This window comes from Podarcis tiliguerta (genome assembly GCF_965153285.1).
Source record: "Podarcis tiliguerta genome assembly, chromosome: 10".
NCBI classification, from domain to species: Eukaryota; Metazoa; Chordata; class Lepidosauria; order Squamata; family Lacertidae; genus Podarcis; species Podarcis tiliguerta.
Window position 1 is genome coordinate 55,113,707 of NC_139543.1, and position 24,084 is coordinate 55,137,790.

General features: G+C 46.2%; 1 protein-coding gene across 1 annotated transcript in view; it reads left to right on the forward strand.

Moving 5' to 3' along the window:
* The first annotated feature begins 10,270 nt into the window (after positions 1 to 10,270).
* TMTC1 (transmembrane O-mannosyltransferase targeting cadherins 1) overlaps positions 10,271 to 24,084 on the forward strand; it is a 156,794-nt gene continuing 142,980 nt past the window's right edge. The window contains exons 1-2 of the mRNA XM_083401442.1: positions 10,271 to 10,813; positions 22,692 to 22,869. Of these exons, the coding sequence (XP_083257568.1) occupies positions 10,485 to 10,813; positions 22,692 to 22,869 (507 nt within the window). The 5' untranslated portion in view covers positions 10,271 to 10,484. The remainder of the gene's footprint in view (positions 10,814 to 22,691; positions 22,870 to 24,084) is intronic.

A 24,084-nucleotide genomic window follows, 5' to 3' on the forward strand; every position in this document is an offset into this window, starting at 1 on the left:
TAACCAGTTGGTGTTTTTTATTATTTAATCCGCAATAAAATTTGCATTTAAATATATATTTTTAAACACGTTATCTCTCAGAATATGCATTCTAAAGCATGTTTGGATAAGTTTCTGTAGCCAAGGGCTGTGTCCCAACATTTGGAGAACTGCAAAAGCCAATAGCTAGTGATGTTCCGATCTGTGCATTAGTCCGGAAGGTGTAGATCAAGTCAGTTCACATCTGAATGTGCAAAGATTAAATTCCTCAAGCCCCTCTCTAGATGTGGCTGCTGTTAATTCAGTCAAACTCATTGCTCTCCCAAAGATGTAAGGTAGGGTAGAGCTCTCATAGCTGAATGGGCAGCAGCTTTGTTTTCTAACCAAGCTGAAATGGGAATTCCCTCTGGCTAAACCAGTAGCATCTGTACTAATCATTTATTAGGTTAAAACACACACACACACACACACACACACACACACAGACAGTGTCTTTCAAGCAGGTGTTAAGAGGTGAAGCAGGTGTATAAAAAAATAAAAATAAAATGGCCCAAATCTGTCATGAATCTTTTGTTGTTGTTTCTCTGCAGGCAACAATTTCAAATGAGTTAATGTGTGTTCATCTCCGTTTTTAAGGCCTTGCCAGGCCAGACGTGTGTATCTCTGTGTGCTGATCTCTGCATCGAACCCTGTCCTAGGGCTCAACAACCTTGCCTCCTAAACCACTAGTTTTCTCCAACTGGCATTTATGTACAAGAAATATTAGCATGGTTTGGGAAGTGGGTGGCCTAAGAATTAAAATATAACGGGGTGGGCAAATGCGCCTGTGATACCATCAGTTTCCAGTGATACATTACTCTCCTTTGCTGTTAAAGGATTTTTTTTCCAGTAAAATCTATACATTGGAGGGGTAAGGTGGGCGTTAGCAGAAAGAGGCTTTCCCTGGCTTTTGTGCTGCAGGAGGATGACAATTTTAAAAATATTGAATTGCCTTGTGTCTCTTGCTGCTTGGTGGAGAAAGTCAGAGCAGCATCTTCATGTTTTAGCCCAGTTGTTCCTATAAAGCCAGTGTGGTATAGCGGTTAGAGTATTGGACTAGGACCTGGGAGACAAGGGTTCGAATCCCTGCTTGGCCATGAAGCTCACTGGGCAGCTAGTCACTGCCTCTCAGCCTAACCTACCTTGTTGTTGTGGGAATTAAATGAGGAGGGGAAAACCATGCATGTCACCTTGATCTCTTTTGGGGTGGGTGGGAGGTAGGGATATAAATGCAATCAATCAATAGTTCAGTCCAGCCCTTCCACTTTCTCTTTTAAGCATGTTTTATTATTTATTTGCTTCAACAAAAAGCAATCTCAGAGCAGTTTTTTTAAAAAAAATAGCATAGGATAACAAGACATTTTGAAGGTTGCAGTCCTGTACAGAGTTACCTGGGGGATCAGTGGAGCTTACATCTGAGGAGACCTGTGTAGGATTGCACTGTTAACCTCTTCACTCTAACATTTCAGCCCGGTTTCAACTTCCATTTTCTACGTGTCTTCTGGGCCTTATCAAGGAATGGAGGAAAAAAATGATTCCATTCACAGAAAAGGCAAACCCCTCCCTAACCCATGGTTTCTGCGCAAAAGGAAACACAGCCATCCTTTTAAATTCACACTTCTTGAATTGTATATACATGTACATGTATATACTGAAACAAAGTGTGCATGAAAATGAATATATTAATGTAGATAGCATACGAAGATGCGTTATATATGGGGGAATTACTTTGAATAGATGGGTATCTTGTGGGGGGGGAATGCATACAAATGTGGGAGAAATTTGCACTAAAGTGCTGATGAAGTTTCGTGAGGACTTAAAAAAAAAAAAGTGAACTGATGTGGAAATGTGGAGACTTGAATTTAAGATGGGGAAAAAGAGAGAAACAGACAGAAAACAAAGTGGACAGATTTGCCCATCACCAGACTCTGCTTTATGCTGGGTCAGACAATTGATCCACTTAGTTCAGTTATTGTCTACATTGACTGGCAGTGGCTCTGCTAGTCACTCTTGCTTTGCGGGTTGCATTTCCTTTGAAGGAGAGGGAACTGGAGACTTAAGATTAGCAGCTGTCAGCCTGGAGATTGTACTTCAGATGGTGAGCTTTCACACCAATCCCCCCGTCACTTCCTTTAGTGGCAGTTTGATCTGCAGCAATTAGCAGATGTCGCTCATAGGAAAGATCCTAGTTCTATCTAACTAGGGTGGAGATACAAAGAGCAATGCTTGATCTTTTGTCCTCAGTAGGAGACACACACAAAGATGTCCCCTCTCCTAAGGTAAGGGGGATGAAGAAGGGAGGAGTGGGGTCAGCAACCCTGAGAGTATCAGGGAAAGTCAGCAGAGGTTAAAGGACAGTCTAGGAAGTTTGGGGGTTCCTCTCTTTTTCTACCCTTTCCCATGCAAACCCACAAGTCTTGCTGAGATGCATTCTAACACTCCCAATAATTTGGACACAATCCAGCCAGTGCTAAGGACATTTAAGGCATAGGACTGCACTGTAACTTCCCCTTGATTTCAGTAGGAGTGTTAGCATCAACTTTAAAAAACTGCATCTTGCATTTTTTTAAATTTAAAAATGGTTCAGTAAGAAAAGCTTACTGGGCATATCTGAAAAACTGGGGAACATTTATATGTCTTTAAATCACCCAGTGTTTCAGGAGACAAAGCAGAAATGACTTTTGCAGCATAGTCTTTCCCCATCACTGTAATTCACCTCTCTCCTGAACCTGCTGTAAACAGCTGTGCTTTGGGTGTGCCATACAGCAAAAGGGAGGTGGAGAGGCAACACGACTGTGGTGGGAATGGGCTGCCTTATCTCATTTTGCATTGGAAGAGTTACATTATTCCACATAAAGAGGCTCTGTGCAATTAGAGGGTAGCAGGTCTGGGTCACATCTAGCACTGCACTTGCTCAGTCACCTGGCACCACCCTTCAACCTCCACCCATTGAGAGAATGCCTGACCCCAACTCATGGCCACACTCACAGACCTTCCTCCATTAATTCAGGAGCCCTGTGCAACTGGAGCTCTTGACCTCAGTGGGAACCCAAAGAGCAAGGAAGCCAAAGTCTCAGCACCTTGGATAGCTCCATGGGTGCAACTTGCCCCAGAGAAAGATGGAAGTTGACAAGGCACCACCACCCCTGCCTGAGGTTGTTGAACTGTTTCTTTAAACCTAAAGGTTCATCATTGTTTCACCCAATGTGTATACCTTTAAGGGGCCGGAGCAAGGGCCAGAGCAAGCTGACGAGATCCAGCTTTACAGCTGTGAAGCATAGCAGGTGCTGCTGAGTTGCATTGATTAAGATGTGTTGGGAATTGGCTGCAGTATATAAGGGGCAGCACCTAGCTCTGCCATTTACCCTGGGGGATGGGTTGGTGGTTGGGTCGTGTTTGTTTGTTTGTATTTAGTGTTTAAGGAGTCTTTGTTTTTCTTATTAAACCTTGTTTAAGTTATTTTTGAGTCCCTTCTTTTTAATGCAAGCTCTCCCCAGCAAGCTCTCTGTGCTACTATACTGCGATAAGCCAACAGAGGTGTGTGGCTTCTTAAAGCCTGGTTTGAAGCTGAGCATTTCTCCTCTTGCCCATGGCTTCTGCCCGTTGGACTGACATTGTGGAATAGGAGGGGGTTGACTCTTTGATGAACTGAGCTCAGCTGAGGGCGGGGGGTGATAGCTCTGTGAAGATCAGGGCTTAGGCCACATGTTAAGAAAATTAGAACAGCTGTGCTGGATCAACCCAAAGACCCACCTTGCCTTCCCAGTGGCCAAACATATGCTGCTGAGAAAGCCTGAAAGTATGGCATGAGAACATCAGCACTCACCCCAGCAGCTGGTATTGAGTCTGGCATTTGAGGTAGTACACAGCCATCATGGCTAATAGCCACTGAAGCAAGAACCTAAGATTCATAGTCACCCACTTTGATTCAGTATCAGGAACCTGGTTCTGTTCTCCAGCTGGTGGTGAGGCAGCCCTTGACTCAGCTTGCTGATCCTCCTCTGTCTCTGAGCCTTGGATATCATTCAAAGCCATCACACCTCCACGAGGATAACTAAATCCCCCTTTCAGATCTTATCTCAACATGCTGAGGCTGCAGGTGATGCCAGGTGGGGGCCCTCCCCAAGCCTTTAAACAGATATATGGATCACTTTTGTTCAGAATGCATTTTGAAGGCATGGAGAGGGTTAAGGTCTATATGCCTCTCTCCAGCACTGAAATGGGCAGCTTCAGCCAGTGTTCCCATGTATGAGTGGTGGGAAATGTTTTCCAGTCCAAGGACTCCATTTCCTTCCATGAAACTTTCTGGGGGCCACTTGCCAGTGGTGAGCAGGACCAGAGGCAGCGCAATGAATGTGAGGTGCAGTAGGCTGGCTTCTGCATTCTACATGAGAGCCAATGTGGTGTAGTGGTTAAGAGCGAGACTCATAATCTGGTGAACTGGATTGGGGCCTCCACATGCAGCTGCTGGGTGACCTTGGGCTAGTCACACTTCTTTGAAGTCTCTCAGCCCCATACACCTCACAGAGTGTTTGTTGTGGGGGAGGAAGGGAAAGGAGAATGTTAGCTGCTTTGAGACTCCTTCGGGTAGGGATAAAGCAGGATATCAAATTCAAACTCTTCTTCTTCTACATTCATTTGTATACTTCTCTACCCTCCATCCATACAAGCAAGAGGCAAAAACACTCAGTGCAAAGTGGGGCCAGCAAGGGGGTGTGGCCTAGGGAGTTTTCAGAGGGCCATTTTTGGCTCTTGGGCTTTTGTTCCCCACCTCTGCTGTACAGTGGTACCTCAGGTTACATACGCTTCAGGTTACAGATGCTTCAGGTTACACACTCCGCTAACCCAGAAATAGTGCTTCAGGTTAAGAACTTTGCTTCAGGATAAGAACAGAAATCGGGCTCTGGCGGTGCAGCGGCAGCAGGAGGTCCCATTAGCTAAAGTGGTGCTTCAGGTTAAGAACAGTTTCAGGTTAAGAACAGACCTCTGGAACAAATTAAATACTTAACCTGAGGTACCACTGTATATAAAAGCCAGATCCCAATACCTGTTACACTTTGTCACATTCTGTAGCTCTTAGCAACAGAAACCAAGTCCCTGGAGGATGAACCAGGCATAAGCATATTTATCTTATGTGTTTTGTGTATATGTTGAGCTTTCCATTTTATCATATCCGAAGTGTTGGTGCACAATTTTTCATACTAACTTGTATTTTTATAATGAGCAACACAGACACACTTTAAGTATGCTTTCGCATTCCTTCCAATGCTGTAAACTCCTCTAAGCCAGGGCAAGGTATAAAATTTAAATATAATTGTCATGATCATAAATGCCCTAGGGCTGTTGTTTTTCTTTCTTTTTGTTGACTCTGCTGACTGGATTTTATTATTCTTATTGCTTGCTTTTTTTGGTGGGGGTTGCTTTGAGGCCAAATTTGATTGCCTCATTTACCAGGTGTTTCCAAATGAACCGATTATAAGATGAAATCCTGACGGACCAGCCTCCAGCATATTTCCCACTTTGCCTCCTTCCCACCCACTTTCCACTCCCAAGTCAAGTTCTATAAACTTTATTTAAATACTAGACACATTATATTTTAAAGGAATGAAAGCTTAAGTAGGTCCATATGTGAACTGAATCAGGTTTCTTTGCCAGCCGGTGTTGCTGTGGAAATCCTGACCTGTCTCCATAATGCTAGCAACACATCATTGGTTGATACAGTGAAAGCATTTTTGCCCAGAATTGCATAAAAAAATGGGGTCATGGAAATACAACAAAGGACAGACACATGTTTACTGAGTTGATTTTTGAAAGTGAGACACTTGAATATGGCTGAACAAGCTTAGTGTTCAGGGGAATGTTGATTTCTGCAGATTCTACAGATTTCTAGTGCAAATCTGACTTGGAATTAAAGTTTTGCACTAATCACATTCATTTGTGCAAGGGCTTGTACTGAGCAATAGAGCAGATAATCTACATGCAGAAGGTCGCAGGTTCAATCCTTAGCATCTCCAGATAGGATTGGGAAAGACTCTATCTAAAACCCTGGGGAGCTGTTGCTACTCAGTGCAGGCAGTACTGCGCTAGATGGGCTAGTAGTCTGATTCAGTGTTCCTGGGTTCTTGTTTTGGAAGCAAAGACCAGCTCATGTCATCACATGTTGTGGATTTGAAGCTTAAATATAAAAATTGATCTCATGACTGATATTGCGGTGGTCTGAATGGTTTACCACATGTCCTCACTAGAAGAAGAAAAAGGCACAAGTGATTTTGGTTTAACTCTTTTTCTAAAATATAATACTGCAGAATACAAGGTTATATAGGGTTGCCATACATCCAGAATTTCCTGGACATACCCGGAAAACTGCAGCCGGAATCAGTGTCTGGGTGGAAATCGTCCAAACAGCTTGGAAAATCTGGACATATGGCAAAAAAGAGCTTTTGTATCCAGATTTTCACTTTTTGAAATATGACGACCTTAAGGTTATGCATATAATCATCCCCAAAAAGCATATCTAGGGTTATGATCTAGTAACTATGAATTACATGCTTTGATGAATAGTTGAGTGGGTTGTTGTTCACTAATATTTTAATATTTCCATCTTGTCTTATTTATGAATTTGTGTTAGCTACTGAGATGTCATAAGCTAATTGCTTTATGATTTTTGCACTATTTTTGTCACTTTGATGTAAACCACCACGGGCCTATATGGAAACATAGGTTGTAAATAAAATTGACACCGAAAGTAAACATTAGGTGAATAGACCATTTCTGTGCTGGGCTCATCCAGAAGTCCCTGAATTCCCCCCTGCACCCGTCAGTTACCAGAATTTTGTATTTCCATAGGTGAAAACCTTAGCTCCTAACACCAGGGACCTCATAATTAGATTGAAAACAACATCATTTACAGCTTCTGGACATGTGACAAACTACCCAGGATGACTGGCTCAGATTCTATCATCACACTGAAATTACTGTGTGAAGCATCTTCCAAGATAAAATCCAGAACTTCCATTGCTTAACCTTATGAAAAACAGCATGTCGTGTGCATTAGTAGTTAATCTGCTTCCTGTTTTGATTCTCTTGACAGTGGTTACCTGTTTTATCCTTTGTTGCAGCCATCTTCTGCCTCTGAAATAACCTTATACTCCTGCCCTCCCCGCTGTTTTTCAATCCTGTCCTCTCCTTGTTTTGCAGTTCATTCTCTTTTGCTTCTGTGCAGGTTCTCTTTCACCTATCCTTCCATTTATAATTCTTTACCTCCTGATATGCAGCATGTCGCAGTGCTCACCAGTGGCGTAGCGTGGGTTGTCAGCACCCGGGGCAAGGCAAGTAATTTGAGCCCCCTAACCCGTGGATTTGCGCCCCCTAATCCTAACCCCCAGTGCGGCCGGGCCCCCCTGAACCCCCCACGCTACGCCACTGGTGCTCACCTCTTCTAAGAAAACTCTTAATACCTATCTTCCCCCCTTCTTCTTCCTAGGTTTTTCTTGACAGCAATCTCTATATATGCCAATTTATAAGAGCTGCAATTGAAGTTCTCTCACACTCTTTAAAAACTTTTTTAAAAGAAGTATTTGTGTTATTCCTTTCTCTTCCAGTCTTTTATTCTTTTTTAGGTGTGAACATACAGTATGAGAAACTACATGCCCAAATGGGTTCTGTGTACATAATCTCTAAACAGCACTTTCTAAACAACACTCTTCAGAGTCAAAATGGGTTTATTTACTAATAGTGTTTCTATCCCTCCTTTACCTCCAAGGAGCGCAAGGTGCTGTACATGGTTCTCCCCTTCTTTATTTAATTCCCGCAATGACCCTGTGATGTAGGATAGGCTGAGAGACAGTGACTGGCCCAAGGTCACCCAGTGAGTTTCATGACCAAGCAGGGATTTGAACCCAGGTCTTCCAGGCCCTAGTCACTACACCACACTGGCAAGCCACTTAGCGTGGCTTTTGGAATAGATGTGTTTCAGGACTTTGGACCAACAATGCTTTTGTTCATGTGAGATAACACACTGTGTTTGCATAGAAATGGCATAAGCCCACACGAGATTAACTCAGCTATTATTGCATATCCTATTCGCTATCAGCCATAGATTGTGTTTTGATATAGGTTTAAATTCTTGCATGTATACTTTACAGAGCGATATTATGGTTATCTGGGGAAGCGGGTGGCGCTATGGGTAAAACCTCAGTGCCTAGGACTTGCTGATCGTAAGGTCGCGGTTCGAATCCCCATGGCGGGGTGAGCTCCTGTCGTTCGGTCCCAGCTCCTGCCCACCTAGCAGTTCGAAAGCCCCCCTAAGTGCAAGTAGATAAATAGGTACCGCTTTATAGCGGGATGGTAAACGGCGTTTCCGTGTGCTGCGCTTGTGCTGGCTCGCCAGATGCAGCTTCGTCACGCTGGCCACGTGACCTGGAAGTGTCTTTGGACGGCGCCGGCTCCCAGCCTCTTGAGCGAGATGAGCACGCAACCCTAGAGTTGGTCACGACTGGCCCGTACTGGCAGGGGTACCTTTACCCTTACTTTATTATGGGTTATCTAGACCTTGACTTCATTCATTTCTATTTTGTGCTTTGTCAGGGATTGCGTTCTCCAGATTTGGTTTTCTGGCAGTACATAAGCCCCTTTGGAGCAGGATCATGGTTCTATGGTAAAAGCACATGCTGGACATGTAAAAGGATCAGGATAGCAGCTGATAGGAAAGAGCTTTCTGCCCATGGCCCTGGAGAGCTGCTGCCATCAATCTATACCACCTTCCCTAACCTGGTGATGTTTAGAAACTTTGGACTGTTAATAGGGGAAGGGTGAAAGCTCAGTGGTAGAGCATCGGCCTTGACTTGGTCTGCAACATCTCAAAGTTTGACTAGGAAATTCCCCAGTCGGAAATCCTGCAAAGCTGCTGCCATTCAGTGTAGGAAAAACTGGGCTAGATGGACCAATGGTCTGAATCAGTACAAGGCAGCTTCCTATATTTGCCTGTCAGTATGGCTGTGGCAGTCCCTACAAGAGCACAACCCTCAAGTACTCTTGGACCCCTAAGAGGGGTTTGGACTAGATGACCCTTGGGGTCCCTTCAAACTCTATAATTCTATGATTCTCCAAAAAGTCAACGGAGTCTTGTCCATTTTGACTGTAAGCAGAATGAACAGGGAATGAAGCTGAATGTTGGAAGAATCAGGGCAGCCCAAAATTACGGACAGGGCATAATTTATGGAATTCACGCCACGGAACAGTGAAAAAGAAAGCCATCTTTGTATGGCTTTAAAAGAGGATGAGATAAATTTGTGGAGGATAAGGCTATCCATGGCTATTAACCCTGATGGCCATGCTCTACCTCAGTCATTGGCAAACTCGGCCCTCCATATGTTTTGTGACTCCAACTCCCATCATCCCTAGCTAACAGGATCAGTGGTCAGGGATGATGGGAGTTGGAGTCTCAAAACAGCTGGAGGGCTGAGTTTGCCTCTGCCTGCTCTCCCTCCACTGTGGGAAGCACTATGCTTCTGAATCCTAGCTGCAGGAGGGGCGAGTTCTCTTGCCCTGGGGTCCTGCTTGCCTCCTTCCCAGAGGCATCTGGCTGGCCGCTTCGAGAGACGAGGATGCTGGACCACTTAGGCGACTGGCCCAACCTAGCAGAACTCTTCGGATGTTCTTTGAGAGTGCACTGTCATCTCTTTCATTAGAGGGGGGAGAGGGAAACCAAAAGTCAACAAGAAAAGCTGACATTTGGGAATCAGCATCCTGGAACAACCCATTCATTTCCTTTAGAAAACAATTACTTACAAACTAATGCAGATTTCATTATTATTATTGCTTGCATTGCCCTGTTTGAGCTCATTCACCGGCGAAGGAACGCTTGATGGAAAGAAATTGGGGCGGGCAGCGCGGTGCAGAGGGGATGCATGTGGCCATACAAGGTGCACGGGAGCCAAAGTGCCAGCTTGGCACGGTGGCAACCGTGGGTGCCCGGGGCTGTGGGTGCCATGCAGCGTGCATGGCCTTGGCGGCGAGATTTGTGGGCGCCCGGCCCCTTGATGGGGAATTTTGCCGGTGCTCAGACCCCCAGGGAGCCGGCACCTATGCCCGGGAGGGAGAGGATTGTTCCCCGCCCCTTCCACCCCACCAGGAGAACCCAGCTTCTGGGCGGGCGGGGGAGGGAAGCCTCCCCGGCTGGAGGGAGCATGCGTGCTGCGGGGGAGGGACGGAGGGAGGGATGGCGAGGGGAGGAGGCGGCTGTTTATTTGCAGCTGGGCCGGCGGAGCAGCGGCAGAACGCGAGCGGGCAGCCTCCGAAGCAGCAGCAGCAGCTGCAGCGCCGACGCTGCCTGCTCCGGCTCGTGGCTGCTCTCCTCTGGCGCCATGCCGGCGTGGAGGGAAGGCGAGGAGGCGCAGAGCTGGGGATGCCTCGACGCCGCCGACGCCGCCGCTGCGCAGGAAGAAGGCAGCTAGCCCGGCCGCGGGATGGGGGCGGCAGCGGCGGCGGGAGGCGGCGGCCGGAGCAGCAGGGAGTCACGAGCGCCTCTGCGCCAGCCGCAGCCGCCTCCGCGCCGGGCTGCCCGGGCCAGGCGCTGGGGAGCCGGGGCGGGCGCGGCGCTGCTGGCGGCTCTCTGCTACCTGAACTCCCTGCGCGGCGAGTTCGTGCACGACGACGTGTGGGCGATCGTCAACAACCCGGACGCGCGGGCGGCGGCCCCCGTGGCGGCCGCCTTCGGGAACGACTTCTGGGGCAAGGGCATGGCCGAGAACACCAGCCACAAGTCCTACCGCCCGCTCTGCGTCCTCACCTTCAAGTAAGTGGGCGCGGAGCGGGTGCCCTTCTTCCATAAAACCGCGCAGCGCCCGGGAGACGGGAGGCGCGAACCTGGCCTCCCGGGGGATGCAAAAGCACTCTGCACATGCCTAGGGGAGCGGGCGCGCTTCTCGCCAAAACCAGCCCTCTCTACGTCTCAGGAGTTCCATTGCGCCCCAGACTGTGGGAGGCAGTTGGAGAGAAGTGAAAGCGCTCTGCACATGCCTGGGGGAGAGGAAGCTAGTTTTGAAAGTCGGGTGGGGAGTAGTCCTAACTCCGTAGGGGAAAGGATACTGCTGCTTAACTCTTACCCTTACATCCCAGGGCAGGCAATGCTGAATGGACTTTACCGGGAGGGGGGAAATGAGTCCCTTCCCTGAGGAACTTAGATTTAAAAAATGTTGACAGTGGGTGAGAAAATAGGGAGGGAGGGGAGTTGAAGAACACTGATGAATTCTCTCTTCTGTTTTGGGATAGAGCAAAGAACCACAGGGATGCTGTGTGTGCAGGTAGTTTTTTGCTCAGGTGGTAAATGTTCCTGTGCCCATCTTACCACCTCTGGTTGGACCAGGTGACCCTCTGAGTCCTTTCCATCTCTGCAGTTGTCTTGATTCTGTGATTCACCTCTTCGAGTTCTTCTTTTCCCCAGGCTCATTTGAGCACAGTCTTTGCCCCCTGGCGCAGCAGTCATTCCCACGGCTAGTCCTGGCAACTTTCCTAGCTGAATCCTGGGCCATAAAGTCTGCTGGAAAGTTGATTGTGCTCTGCCTTTCCAAGTATTTCCTGTGGTGCTGGCCAGGGTTTGTATCCAGTGCTAGCCCTACGCAGAGCAGATTCACTGAAAATGATGAATCCAAGTTGGCCCTTTCCAAGAACACAGGTAGGCCTACTCTGAGTAGGATTAGTATTGGAAACATCCCTGTGGCTGGTATTCCTTCTGAGCCAGTTCTTTGGTTCTCTTTGCTTCCACTGGAGCAGGCTTAGAACACAGTTCAGCCTTTCCCTGTGGGGATAAGATGCTTTCTTGGTTGCTGGGTGAACTTTAGCTGTGCAAAGCTACAAATTCCAGCCTCACTCCTGAGCCAAGAAGGGTTTCCTAACTGGTTGTAAATATGCTGATGCTTTTCCTGCTTTTACCCCCAGGCTTTTTTCCTTTGGGGTGGCTCCCCCTCTGGAGTTTAAGGCCAGAGGTTTATGCAGCCTTAGTGCTCCCCCCCCTTTCCATTGATCTATATGGCTGTATGCCTGGGATGAAAAATGTCAAGCTAACTGATTTGCCCTTCTTTCGTATTGGCCTCTTGAGTCTCTTTTCTTCAGCTGTAGTACCTCCCTGTGGTTGACACTTGGTCTGTAAGGAACATAGGAAGCTGCCCTTACACCATGTGAGATCATTGGTCCATCTAGCTCAATATTGTCTACACTGACTGGCAGCACTTCCCAGTTCTACCTGGAGATCCCAGGGATTGAACTTGTATGCAAAGCAAGTGTTCTGCCACTGAGCCACAGTCAAAAGGTGGGATGTTAACTGGAATCTGACATAAGCTAGATCAGACTGTTTTTCCATATTTATTAATGTAAAAAAAACAACATTTAGATGCATAAACTACAACAAATGGCCTATACATATTTGAATACATAAGTGAATAATTCATCAGTGCAAGTCACACATAGGATTATTAGCACTCTTTTAACTTTCATTTTTGCCTGCTGCCTCCATCCTTGACTGCACTTGCAAATTGTTTCGGTGAGCAGTAAGCTTAGACTCTAGGTAGCATTTGAGAGACAGAAAACTGCCTCATACCAGGCTAGGTCTGCGTATTGGTCTAGCCCCGTATTGTCTACCTTGGCTGGCAGTGACTCTCTAGGGCAGGGCAGTCCGACTTTTCATACCAAGTAGGCTGCATGAATGCTTTGACACGGAACCTGTAGGCTGCACACTGCCTTGTTGCATGTTGGGTAGGGTGGGGGGGAGCGAGGCCAAAATTTGACACAAATCCCAGCCCTCCCACCTCCATTCCAAAGCTATGAAAGCCCTAACTGGGCCTTGGGAAGGAGACAGGGCAACTCTAGGACCCTGTCAGAACCCTCACGCCTCCTTCTAAGAAGGCCCAACTTTGGGAAGGCAGTGTAAGGGCTGAGGGGGTGTCAGATGTTGCTGAGGGCTACCAAAAAAGGCCTCAGGGGCCATGCCTTGGACCACCCTGCTCTAGGGTCAAAGGCAGAGGTTTACCTGTTACTTTTTAAAAACTGATGCTGAGGATTCCTTCCACCTGTACCGAGAGCTCAAGTGCCCTTACAGCAGGAAGGGAGGACCTCCGCTCCTACTCCCCAGATGTTGTTGGATGCCAACTCCCATCAGTCTCATTCAGCCTGGCCAGTGGTATCTTTGTAGCCTGCTGTGGACTTGGCTGGGGTCATGCCCTGGTTGCTGGATCACACTTTTTTTGTTCGACGCTTTGGGTCTCTGGGCATCTGGCTATGTAGCCTAGTTTGGGAAGGACAATGGGAAAGAGACACCAGCTCTGTAGGACAGCATTGGGTTTGCATGCTGAAGCTTCTAGATTTATGCCTTGCTACTTCCAGCTTGACTTGTTATACAGCAGCTTCCTCTTCCTCTTCCTCTTCGTGGACACAATTGGCACTTGATTTGGATTCCTGCATAGGAACTTGCCTTATACTGAGTTGTACCACTGGTCCACTGACTGGCAATGGTTCTCCAGAGCTTCAGACAAGAGACCTTCCTAGCCTCACATGGAGAAGCTGAGGATTGATCCTGGGACCTTCTGCAGGCAAAGCAGGTGCTCTAGAGCTGCAGCCCTTCCCCTTCTTAGCTGCTGAGTGTGCTGCATGGGCCATGAGGCATATGGGGAGAAGGAGGGGCTTCAGCATCTGGCTTCCCACCCTGGAAGTGTTAACTTCATTGTATGTCATTCTGGGGAAGAGTTGTGCTCTGGAAGGGTGGCTTATTAAATTTTAAAATTTAATAAAGCCTGCTTTGGGTTGGTTATTGAGGTGGGTGTCCCAGGGCTGGTTTTTCTTTTCCATTGGAATTCTGTCTTGCTGTTTAAGTTGCTCAGAAATGCGTTCTGGGCTTTCTGCATCTTGCGTTCCGCATTGCCCTGGGGAGAGTGACACAGCTGCATCACTTAAGGCTTTTGTTGAATACAGTGGGTGACAGCATCACATGGCGTCTTCCAACTGCTCAGTGGCTCAGTGCTGCGGCAATAGCTCTGCTTTGCTGTCTCCTTGATGCTTGTCAGAAGACCTGCTTCACTCCTGGGAGCACAAGATGGGTGCTTGCATGCTATTAGAAAGTCTTGGCAGGGTGCAAGTTAATTGGTAGAACCTACTGGATTATGGATGAAGGAGACGTGAATGGTCTCCCCCCCCTGGCAACCAGCACAGCCTTGTGACTCTATCCCTGTGGTTCTCCAGATGTTGGTGGGCCACAAGTCCCATCATCACTGATGATTTGCCATGCTGGTTGAGGCTGATTGGAGAGGGCCGCAGGCTCCCCATCCCTGATCTACAACCAAGTTTAGCCTGCGCTCCTTTTCTCTTTCTCTCACTGGATGTGTGCTCACCTGGTCTGTCTCCCATGCAGTTCCCCTTTCCAGATACATAGTTTGCCTTTTAGAAGAGAGAATATCAGGGATAGCTGATATCTAGGTATAGCTCAGTTGGTAGAGAATGAGAATCGATTTCAGGGTTGTGGGTTCCGGTCCCATGTTGGACAAATGATTGCAGGGGTTGGACTAGATGGCTCTTGGTGTCCCTTCCAACTCTACAGTTCTATGATCAGAGGTCCCATACTTTCTCTTTTTTCATGTTGCTTGGGCCCAGGTTACTCGAAGGATCCTAAACTTGCTTGAATCTTGAGATTGTCATCAGAAGCCCTTTTATCTAGTGACGTTAGATGAGTGGTTAGTAGGGAGAGGGCCTTTTATGTGGTGGCACCCCACTTCTAGAACGCCTTCCCCAGCGAGGCTTTCCTGCCCTTCTCTGCACCAGGTGAATGCCTTTTCATTGCAGTGGGTACATCTATCCCATCTTACTAAGATTTCTGCTGGTTTTAAATTGTTTTGGCTGCGTGATTATGCTGCTTTTAGATGGGTTTTGCGGCTGAGATTTATTTCATAGCCGGTCTAAGTATTTTTGTTGTCGATTGGATTGCCTTTTCCATTTTTAATGTCTCTGTAAACACCCTAGAAATCTTAGCTGTGTGGGTGGTATACAAATGTAGTAAATAAATATGGGTGGCATAGAACTGTGGTAAGTAAATAAATGCGACTCCCTTTTCTATTGCTTGGCTCATCTGCTTGCTTTGTGACTCGGTAATGGTTGATACAGGAGTCTTCAGCAATCTGTGTCTATGGATCGAGTGCTTAGTGCTCTCTCTCTCATATTCATTGTATTTGCGATGAGTTGTGCTTGGCTGTATGGGGCCCCTACAAAGTTCTCCAGCCAGATGTTGTTGGATTGTAACTCCCTTCATCCTTGACCATTGGCTGTGCTGTCTGGGACTGAGCCCAAAACACCTGGAAGGCACAAGGTTGGGCAAAGCTTCTCTATGATTGCTCACTGTGTTTTGCCTTTGATATACTGGTGATTATTTGCTGCTATGCTTTGAATTGGCGCTTGTGCAGTCTGGGGCTGCGCCATCATCTGCTCTAGAAATGGTTGTGGCCTTTTATGAAAAACAAGGGTCTAGTTGTGATCCTCCTCTCCAACCTGTCCAGTTCGTTCCTACACTTGTACTGGTGGGGAACATGTGATCTGTGAGTGAAACTTGACCCTTCTTGGATCCTCAGTGTTTTTCCATAGGTTATTCTTGTTCTTAGGCTATCTCATATTGAATAGTTTTGTCATGCTGTTGGCTTGGGTGCAATTGTGGAGCGTCTGCGTCAAACATTGGCAACCGGGTGCCCTCCAGATATTCTGGACAACAGCTCCCATCAGCCTCAGCCAGTATGATGAATGGTCAATAATTATGGGAATTGTAGTCAGGAACATCTTGAAGGCACCAGGTTCCGTTCCCCAGCTCTATGCTGTTGTTCCCATAGTACTGGGTTTGGAGTATGGTGTTTTAGACTAATACATGTTCTCTGGGAGCACAGTGTTGACTGATGCAGTGAGCGGGTCCCTCACCCCTCCCATTCCAGATCTCTACCCATATGCATTGCACAAGGTCTTGAGCTGTGCAGTTGTACCTGCGTGACTGCTAGATGTGGCTGTGTGATCTGCCAGAGGTGTGCTGGTGCACGGCAATGGGACGCTGTGTACTGCAAGGGCACTTAGATGTAAGCAGCATGTGATCATGGAGCGCCTAACTCTTTTCTGCAAACTGATACCCTCCCTCCTGGTGTTTTGGACTACAACTCCCATTGGCCCCCATGCTGGCTGGGGCTGATGGGAGTTGCAGTCGAAAACACCTGGAGAGTCACCAGGTTGGAGAAAACCTGCCCAGCTTCTGCCTTGGTTTGGTTGGCATCTTGGATTCGATGGAAGTCAGTAGCAGGGACTTTCCAGTAGTTGGCAGCCGTTCCAAGGATACACTGAGGAGCAGAGGGAGATAACTGAGTGAGAGCGAAGAGGGAACTGGGACTTTCTGTTGCTGCTTCCTTGGTTCTTTCTGTGTTTGGGGAATTGTTTGATTATTTGGGTTGCAGTACACAGTGCAAGGAGAAATATAAATAATCCCCTTGCACTATGTAGCTGGTTTCTCTCTCTCTCTTTAAAAAATGTACCAGATTGATTCTCTATTTCTGGCATCCCTCCAGACCTTTTAATCCTGCCAAAAATGTGTTAGGATTTTTTTTTAAGTACATGGTGTACTTCTTTTTGTTCCTGTGACCGGTTTCCTTTTTTTATCTTTGAGAAAGCCCCTGTACTGTCAGGGAAACACCTCTGTAGTTCTGATTAGCAGCATGATGCAACATTTGCACCAAGTTCCTTGTCTGCAATCAATAAAATAAAAATAAAAGAAGCCCACAAATGCCACAGTAAATGAATTGGGGCGAAGTTGGGGGAGCTTGCCTTATCTCTGGAAGGATTTGGTTGACCTATCATTTACAGTGGTACCTCGGGTTAAGAACTTAATTCGTTCCAGAGCTCTGTTCTTAACCTGAAGCACCACTTTTGCTAATGGGGCCTCCTGCTGCTGCCGCGCCGCTGCTGCGTGATTTCTGTTCTCATCCTGAAGCAAAGTTCTTAACCTGAGGTACTATTTCTGGGTTAGTGGAGTCTGTAACCTGAAGCGTCTGTAACCCGAGGTACCACTGTACACATTCATCATCTCTTTCAGTGGTTGATGATAGTCTGTTTCAATGAGCCCTTTAAAAAATGAAGATTGGTTTTTATACATAACAGATACATTACATAACAACTCCCCCATCTCCATACCTACATAATAGGTATCAAATTTTACATTGAAATAAAATACTATTACTAAGTCATACAAATTATACAAATGTCCAGCATATAAAGTTATGGAGATAGCATAAAAGCTTTTTGTTTGTTTGTATGTTTTAAATCTATTACAGATAAATCATTTCAGGGGGGCAGGAATAGTTCAAGCTGTGCGGTTCAGAATAGCCGTATCTGCAAAGATGCTTTGGATAATTTATCCTTAAGACCAGTTTCATTTGTGTATTACAAAAATGGCAACAGTATTGTGTGTATTTGGCCCTTTCTGAGCATTTCAGGCCTGGGAAGGATCATGGAAGAAAGAATGGCTTTCTTGAGATGAGTCACGGTGTGTTGAAAGCTTTTGGGGTGTTTATATGTCTCCCTATTAATCATTGGTTCACACACTCTATGCACACACTATTCAATGCAATTCCCCGTCACTTTCCTAACTGCAAAGACTCAGTTTCTTTTTTAAAGTGGATTTGTTGTGCTAGGGCGGGTAGCAGAGCACTTTAATCCCTTTTAATTGCTCAAACCTAAATGTCTTGGTATGAGTTTGAATCCCTCTGGTAAAGCACTGGCAGTTTGGAAGCGCCCACAATCAGCCAGTTTATAGTCTTAATCCATTTTGGGTTGCTTCCTCCTGTATCCTCCCACTTGGAGCCTCTACTTTTGCATTGGCAGGCCGTCCAGAGAAGCATCTTTACCAGGCTGCACATTATCCATCATTTTGCACCTTTTCTCCATAAAAGCAGACTTTGCCAACTGGTTGTGAAAGGAATCAGCAATCTGGGACATGGGAACTAGACATTAGTTACATCCGTTGAATATCCAAGAGAAGCAGCTGCATATGGTTTCGAGTAATAAGCTTTGAACTGTGCATTAATATAATTGGGATAATGTGTAATTTGCCCATTAGGCAGCTTAATAGATGGGATTATTTTTCCCCTGTTTTTTTTAAACTTGTTTCTACAAGCAAAGCGGCACCTTGCCTTTCCTACCCGTTCTCAGAACTGTTGACAAATGCAGTGTAGATAGAATTTGGTTTTGTAAGACTGCAAAACACGTCTCTCTTGTTTTTTACTTCACCTCCAAACACTCTCTTTTTGAACCTGAGATGTATTAGAACAGGAATGGAAAACCTGTTCACCCCCCCATCATCCCTGACCACTGGCCATGCAGTGAAATCCCACAACATCTAGAGGACCACAGGTTCCCCATCTCTGCATTAGACAGTTCATCTTAAGGGATCCAGCAAAAAGCAGAAATCTCTTACAGTGAAGGTCTTTAATCTTTGCATCTAGTTAGGTGTTTAACCATATATTTGGAGCCTTGAAAGAGGACATTGAATCATAGAATTGTAGAGTTGGAAGGGACCATGAGGGTCATCTAGTCCAACCCCCTACAATGCAGGTATCTTTTGCACAATGTGGGGCTTGAACTCACAACCCTGAGATGAAAAGCCTCATGCTCTACCAACTGAGCTATCCCAGATGGACATGTGGTTATGGAGGATGGAAAACAGGGGGGTGTATTTCAGCTGCTATAGCAAAGTGCCTGTATCAACCTAGAGACTCTTGAGATTTTGCCTCCAAATACTGTACTGGATGCTTGAAACAAACATTCTCCCCCCATTCAAAACAAACAAACCCCCCCACAAAACCTGGATGAGAGATAGACACCCGTGCTTACCAAGAATATTCCCTGTAGCAGAGGGAAATATGCAGATGTTAGTCTTGTGCATCTGGTTTTTGTGTGTGTGGCAATTTGCATTGTAAGGAGTTGATGGCAGACTCTGTGGAGGCCCAACACCACATCACAATTGGTGGGCGCTTCCGCATTAGAGTGAATGGGGCATTGGCTCACCATTCATAGCCTACCCACTACCAGGGCACATCTGGCTTCTTCCTTCCAACTAGTCCAGAGGGTAGCTCTACCTGTCAGCTTTCTCCTCCTTTAGTCTCAGGGTTGCTCTTGATGAACCAAAGGCACGTAAGCAAGCTGCGGTTAATGGACATTTGGAACACCCTTCCTGGGGAAGCTAGACTGGCTTTCTCCTTGTCCTTCTGCCAACAGGTGAAGACTTTTTTGTTCCAACAGGCTTTTGGGAAATGACTGCTTTTAACGAAAGGGCTGGTGCCGTGCTGTTTTTATTTGGATGGTTTTAATAGATAGATAGTTTTACCTCTGACGACATTTAATTGTTTTTAATGATTTTTTCCCTTTGTTTTTATCCGTTTTCATTTTTATGTGTAAGCCACTTTGAGTCCCATTAGGGGAAAAGATGGGGTATAAATATTTGGGGTTCATTGGCCCTGTCTCCTGGGCACCATGAAGCTGTCCCTTTATCCGGTACAGATTCTCAAACATAACGATAGGAGTGCCGTACTCCCCCCCCAAATACCAGATGTTCTAGGGAACTTTATTGTTATTTCAGAGTTTTTAATTAAGGACTGCAGGTGCGCAGCCATAAATTAACTGTGTGTGTGTGTTTGCATGTGCGCGCGCACACATTGCATATTATATTGTAATGATTCCTGTTTTCAGAAGAGACAAGTAGCACAAATGAAATTCTTGCAGCAAAATGCCACTGCTGTTTAAGGTAAGTGCTACAATGCTGTGGAGTAAAAAGTCCGTCATTGTCAATGATCCATATACTGGCAATTACATGCTGAGCAGGATTAGGTGTCTTCTGCCTCTTCCTGCATCTTTACTGATGTTGGTGTTGTGTATCTAACCAGGGATGAAATCCTACTATACAGTGCTGCATAGCAGAAAATAACCTTCCCAACAGGTGCGATCGGAAAATGGTTTTGGAATTGATAGGTGAACCCAGTGGCTATACCCCTCTTATGTTGCAGTAACTCCCAGGGTGGATTCTCATTCTTAGCAGGCATGTGAAATGTTGCCATACTAGGACACGGTGGACTGTAGACTCCCACCACTTGATCAGAAGACCAGCATTATTACCGTTCTGAGAAGCCGTAGCAGCATGGGGATAACACTATACTTATATTATTAATTAATTAGTGAATGTATCTGTCAGGGGTTCAGGAGCAGAGGCACAGGGAAGGGAGGAAATGGAGAGCGAGGGGGAGGAGTCCGAAGGAAATGTCAGCGATGACAGCGGTCCGAGGTCTCTGAGTCTTTCCAGTGAATCGGATGATTCACAGAAAGGGGCTCCCATGGTCAGGGCAAGGGGGGTGCCCAGGGGGACACCCCAGGAAGAAGGGGCCAGAGGGGACTCAGAGAGCAGCAGTTGGAAATCCGGACCAGCGTCCACACCAGAGTGCAGTAGGGGGGAGGAGTCCCAGGCATCGGGATCAGGCGGCGCGCTGCCAGCGGGAGAACATGAGGGAGGATTGACCACGCCTCCGTCGGGGAGCGAGGAAACGGTCAAGAGGAAGGTTGAAGGCTGCGCGCGCGCGCCAAGTTCAAATGTACAGGAGGGCGGCACAGTTGGCAGCCCGGATAGGGAGCCAGGTCCTAAAGCCCGCCGAAGAGAGAGGGAGGAGTCAGGGGGGTCAACGTCTGCGTCGGAAGAGTCCAGGAAGGAAGGAACCCCGGGGGGTAGCAGGACCCAGAGGAGAAAGGAGAGACGGAAGAGGTGGAGTAAGGCTAGAGTCTTAAACTGGTGTACAGGGGGCGGAGATTCAGATGGAGCTTCGCCGGTCTAAACCCTAGACGTAGAGCTGGGGCGCTGCGGCTTGGAAATGGAAACTGTACTTCAATAAAGACTTTTGTACATTACCACCGGCTAGCGTTGGTCCTCTGAGAGCTGGGACCAGGAGCCAGCTCTGACAGTATCCTTTACAGTGGAACCTCGTGGTACGTACCGTCCTCCTTGCAAACGCTGCGGGTTACGAACTCCGCTAACCTGGAAGTAGATGCCCCTTGTTGCAAACTTTGCCCTGGGATGCGAGTGGAAGTTGCATGCCGGCAGCAGTGGGAGGCGCCATTAGTGAAATGTTACAAGTGGTTTTGGGTTACAAACAGACCGGATTAAGTTTGTAACCGGAGTACCACTGTAATGCCAAAATAGGTTTCTAAGTGGTTTAAAGGTATAAAAACATTTGAAATATTATCTGCTATAATTAAAACATGCAGTTTTTAAATTGAATCTGTGACCATATAATAAAAATTATTGTTATTGTACAATATACAAGACAATAATCTCATTAAAACAACACAGTTATTAAAGTGGGGGCTCAGGTTGAGAGATCAAGTGAACATCCCTGGAATGCTGGTAACAGATGGAGCCTCTTGTATCTCAGCAGCTTGCGGAAAGGCCCACCTCTATAACACCAAGTCTATGCTTGGATACCATTGGACACCATCTTGAATCAAGATGGCGGTCTGAACCTCTCAAAACAGCATTGATATTAACCACTGGTTTCAAATTTGCATTGATTTTCTGGTTTCTTAGAATTCCTGGTACATTCTGTGTACAAGTAATCACATTATTGGAATTGCCTTACCTCAGCCTACCTCATGGATATATTTTAATTGATAGACCAATGCCTTTTTGGAGCAGGGCAGGCATGACTCATCCTCTCTGTTAATCATGGTTAACGGTTGGAAGCCAGCCCTTGAACACCTTGTCCTGCATTGGAAAACCCCTTTCCTGATGAAAATCCCATCACTACTCCTGAGAGCAGGTACCATCCTTGGGTCTTTCCAGAGCTGGCTAGAGATTTTTTTATATTTTTCCAGCACTTTAAACCTCTGCTAGCTCTCTTAGCTTTCATTCTGCCGTGATTCCTCCCTCTCCCTTTTGTTTAATTGCCCTCCTGTTTTAATCACAAACAAAATTCTGTTTGAAACCTGTGTTTAATTGTTACACCAACTGGCTTGCTGCCCTGGCAGCAGCAGTACTGAAGCCCAGCTACTATAGAAATGGTAACCAATGAATAAGGATTTGGGGAAATCAGATGGTGGTTCTTAAAAATCTGCAAAGCACCAGTAAGGGGAAATAACTGCTTTTTGACTTTTGTCTTAACTTTTCTGGCAACTGGATGGAGAGAGTGAATTGCCAGCCCTTAAACCCTAGGCTCTTGTACTTGCTCTCAGCCTCCCCCCACCCTGTCCTGCCCCCACCCAGCAGTGACCACTATCTCCTGACTAATTTTGCAAAGCCTTGCTTGCTGCGATCTGGATTCTCTAGTGGACTGGTACATTGTTGAGCTCTTTCCTTCCACTTCCATCTATGCAGAAACCAAAGGGGATGAGAAACCAATGTAGCATGTGCAACCTGCAGCCAGGCTTGCAAATAGCTCCTGCCCTGTCCCAGAGGCATGGTGTATGTGTGACTACCAGGCAGTAAAATATTTATACGGTGGTAACTTCTGTGGACTTCATTTGAAGCCGTCTTTAATATGTGTCAATTGATATTCTGTCTTCTCCAAAACTCCTGTTTCCTGCTCGGTATCTTATTACTGTTCTGGTTTTGCTTTCTTTCTTTTTTAAAACAGGCTGAACATATTGCTGGCTGGGATGAACCCCTTCTATTTCCACGCCGTGAATGTAGTCCTGCACTGCCTGGTGACCCTTGTGCTGATGTACACTTGTGACAAAGCCGTCTTCAAGGACAGCCGCCTGGCTTTCGTCACGGCCCTCTTCTTCGCTGTCCACCCCATTCACACTGAGGCCGTATGTATATAGGAGAAGCAGCTAAAGGGGCAAGGGGCTTGTAATCCAGCTTTGTGGAAGCACAGACCTCCCAGTAATTGGAAATCTACCCTTTTTCCACGATAAGAGCTGTGCTGACTCAGTAGAAAGCAGCTTAGTAATGATAACTGTGGCACGCTTGCGTCAAAAGATGAGCGAGAATTGCACCACCGTATTTAGAGAAAAGGACTGGTGTGGCAGGGGAGGGGAAGAATTAATTTTCTCTCTCCATGATAATTCCTAGTCCTGAGAAGGTTTGCTTAGTTGTAAGTATACATGCCTTTGTGCTAGAATTATGATCCTGATTAAGTGCCTAACGCAGTGTTGCTAGGAATGAATAGCAAGGGTTTTTCGCTGAAGAATAATGAGACGCTTAGCAGTTGCACAATACATATATATTTTTTTAAAAATTCCTTCTGAGATGTCTGTCCTGCTGAGACATTGTTTGGCTTCCTTTTCTTCCTCTAGCATTCTCTCTCTTAACACAAAGAAGTAACCCAGCATTCAACAAGCTCTCCAAGTTTTATTACGTCTTGAGAGAATAATGAATGTTGCAACATGCCCACAGATTGCATCGTGCGTATGGTTACAAATTGGAAGAGCTGAAAACATTGATCAGTTAATCATTGTGATTCATTTATAAGTGACTACAGCACTGATTTCTAAAACGAGCTGGCAACAGCATGTCACAGCTAATATTAAGCCCTGCTCCCCTAATATATCTTATATACTGATTTTTTAAAGATTTCATTCCTTTCCTGGGAGTAAGTATCAATTAACTCAATGGAACTTATTTCTACATAGACTTGTGTACTAGGGTATTGTTGCCAGAGTGTTCAGGGCACTTAGATACTACGTTGTAATCCCTAAAACTGTAAAGGAGGTCAGTATAATTATTCTCATATTGCAAATGAAGAGCTGAGACTGTCTGAACTACATGGTGAATTTAGGAACATAAAAACCAGCCTTTATGTTTCAGTGATCAGACCTTTGGTCCATCAAGCTCAGTATCGTCTGGCAGAAACTCTCCAGGGTTTCAGACTAGTGTCTCTCCCAGTCCTACCAGGAGATTCCTGATTTATAGTCTTTTAGCCATTACACTGCAGTTCATTGACTGAAGTTTGCCAAGAGTGCAATATTCTATTTTATTTTTCGAGGGATGGATAAAATATTTCCGATTTGACATAAATCTGATGC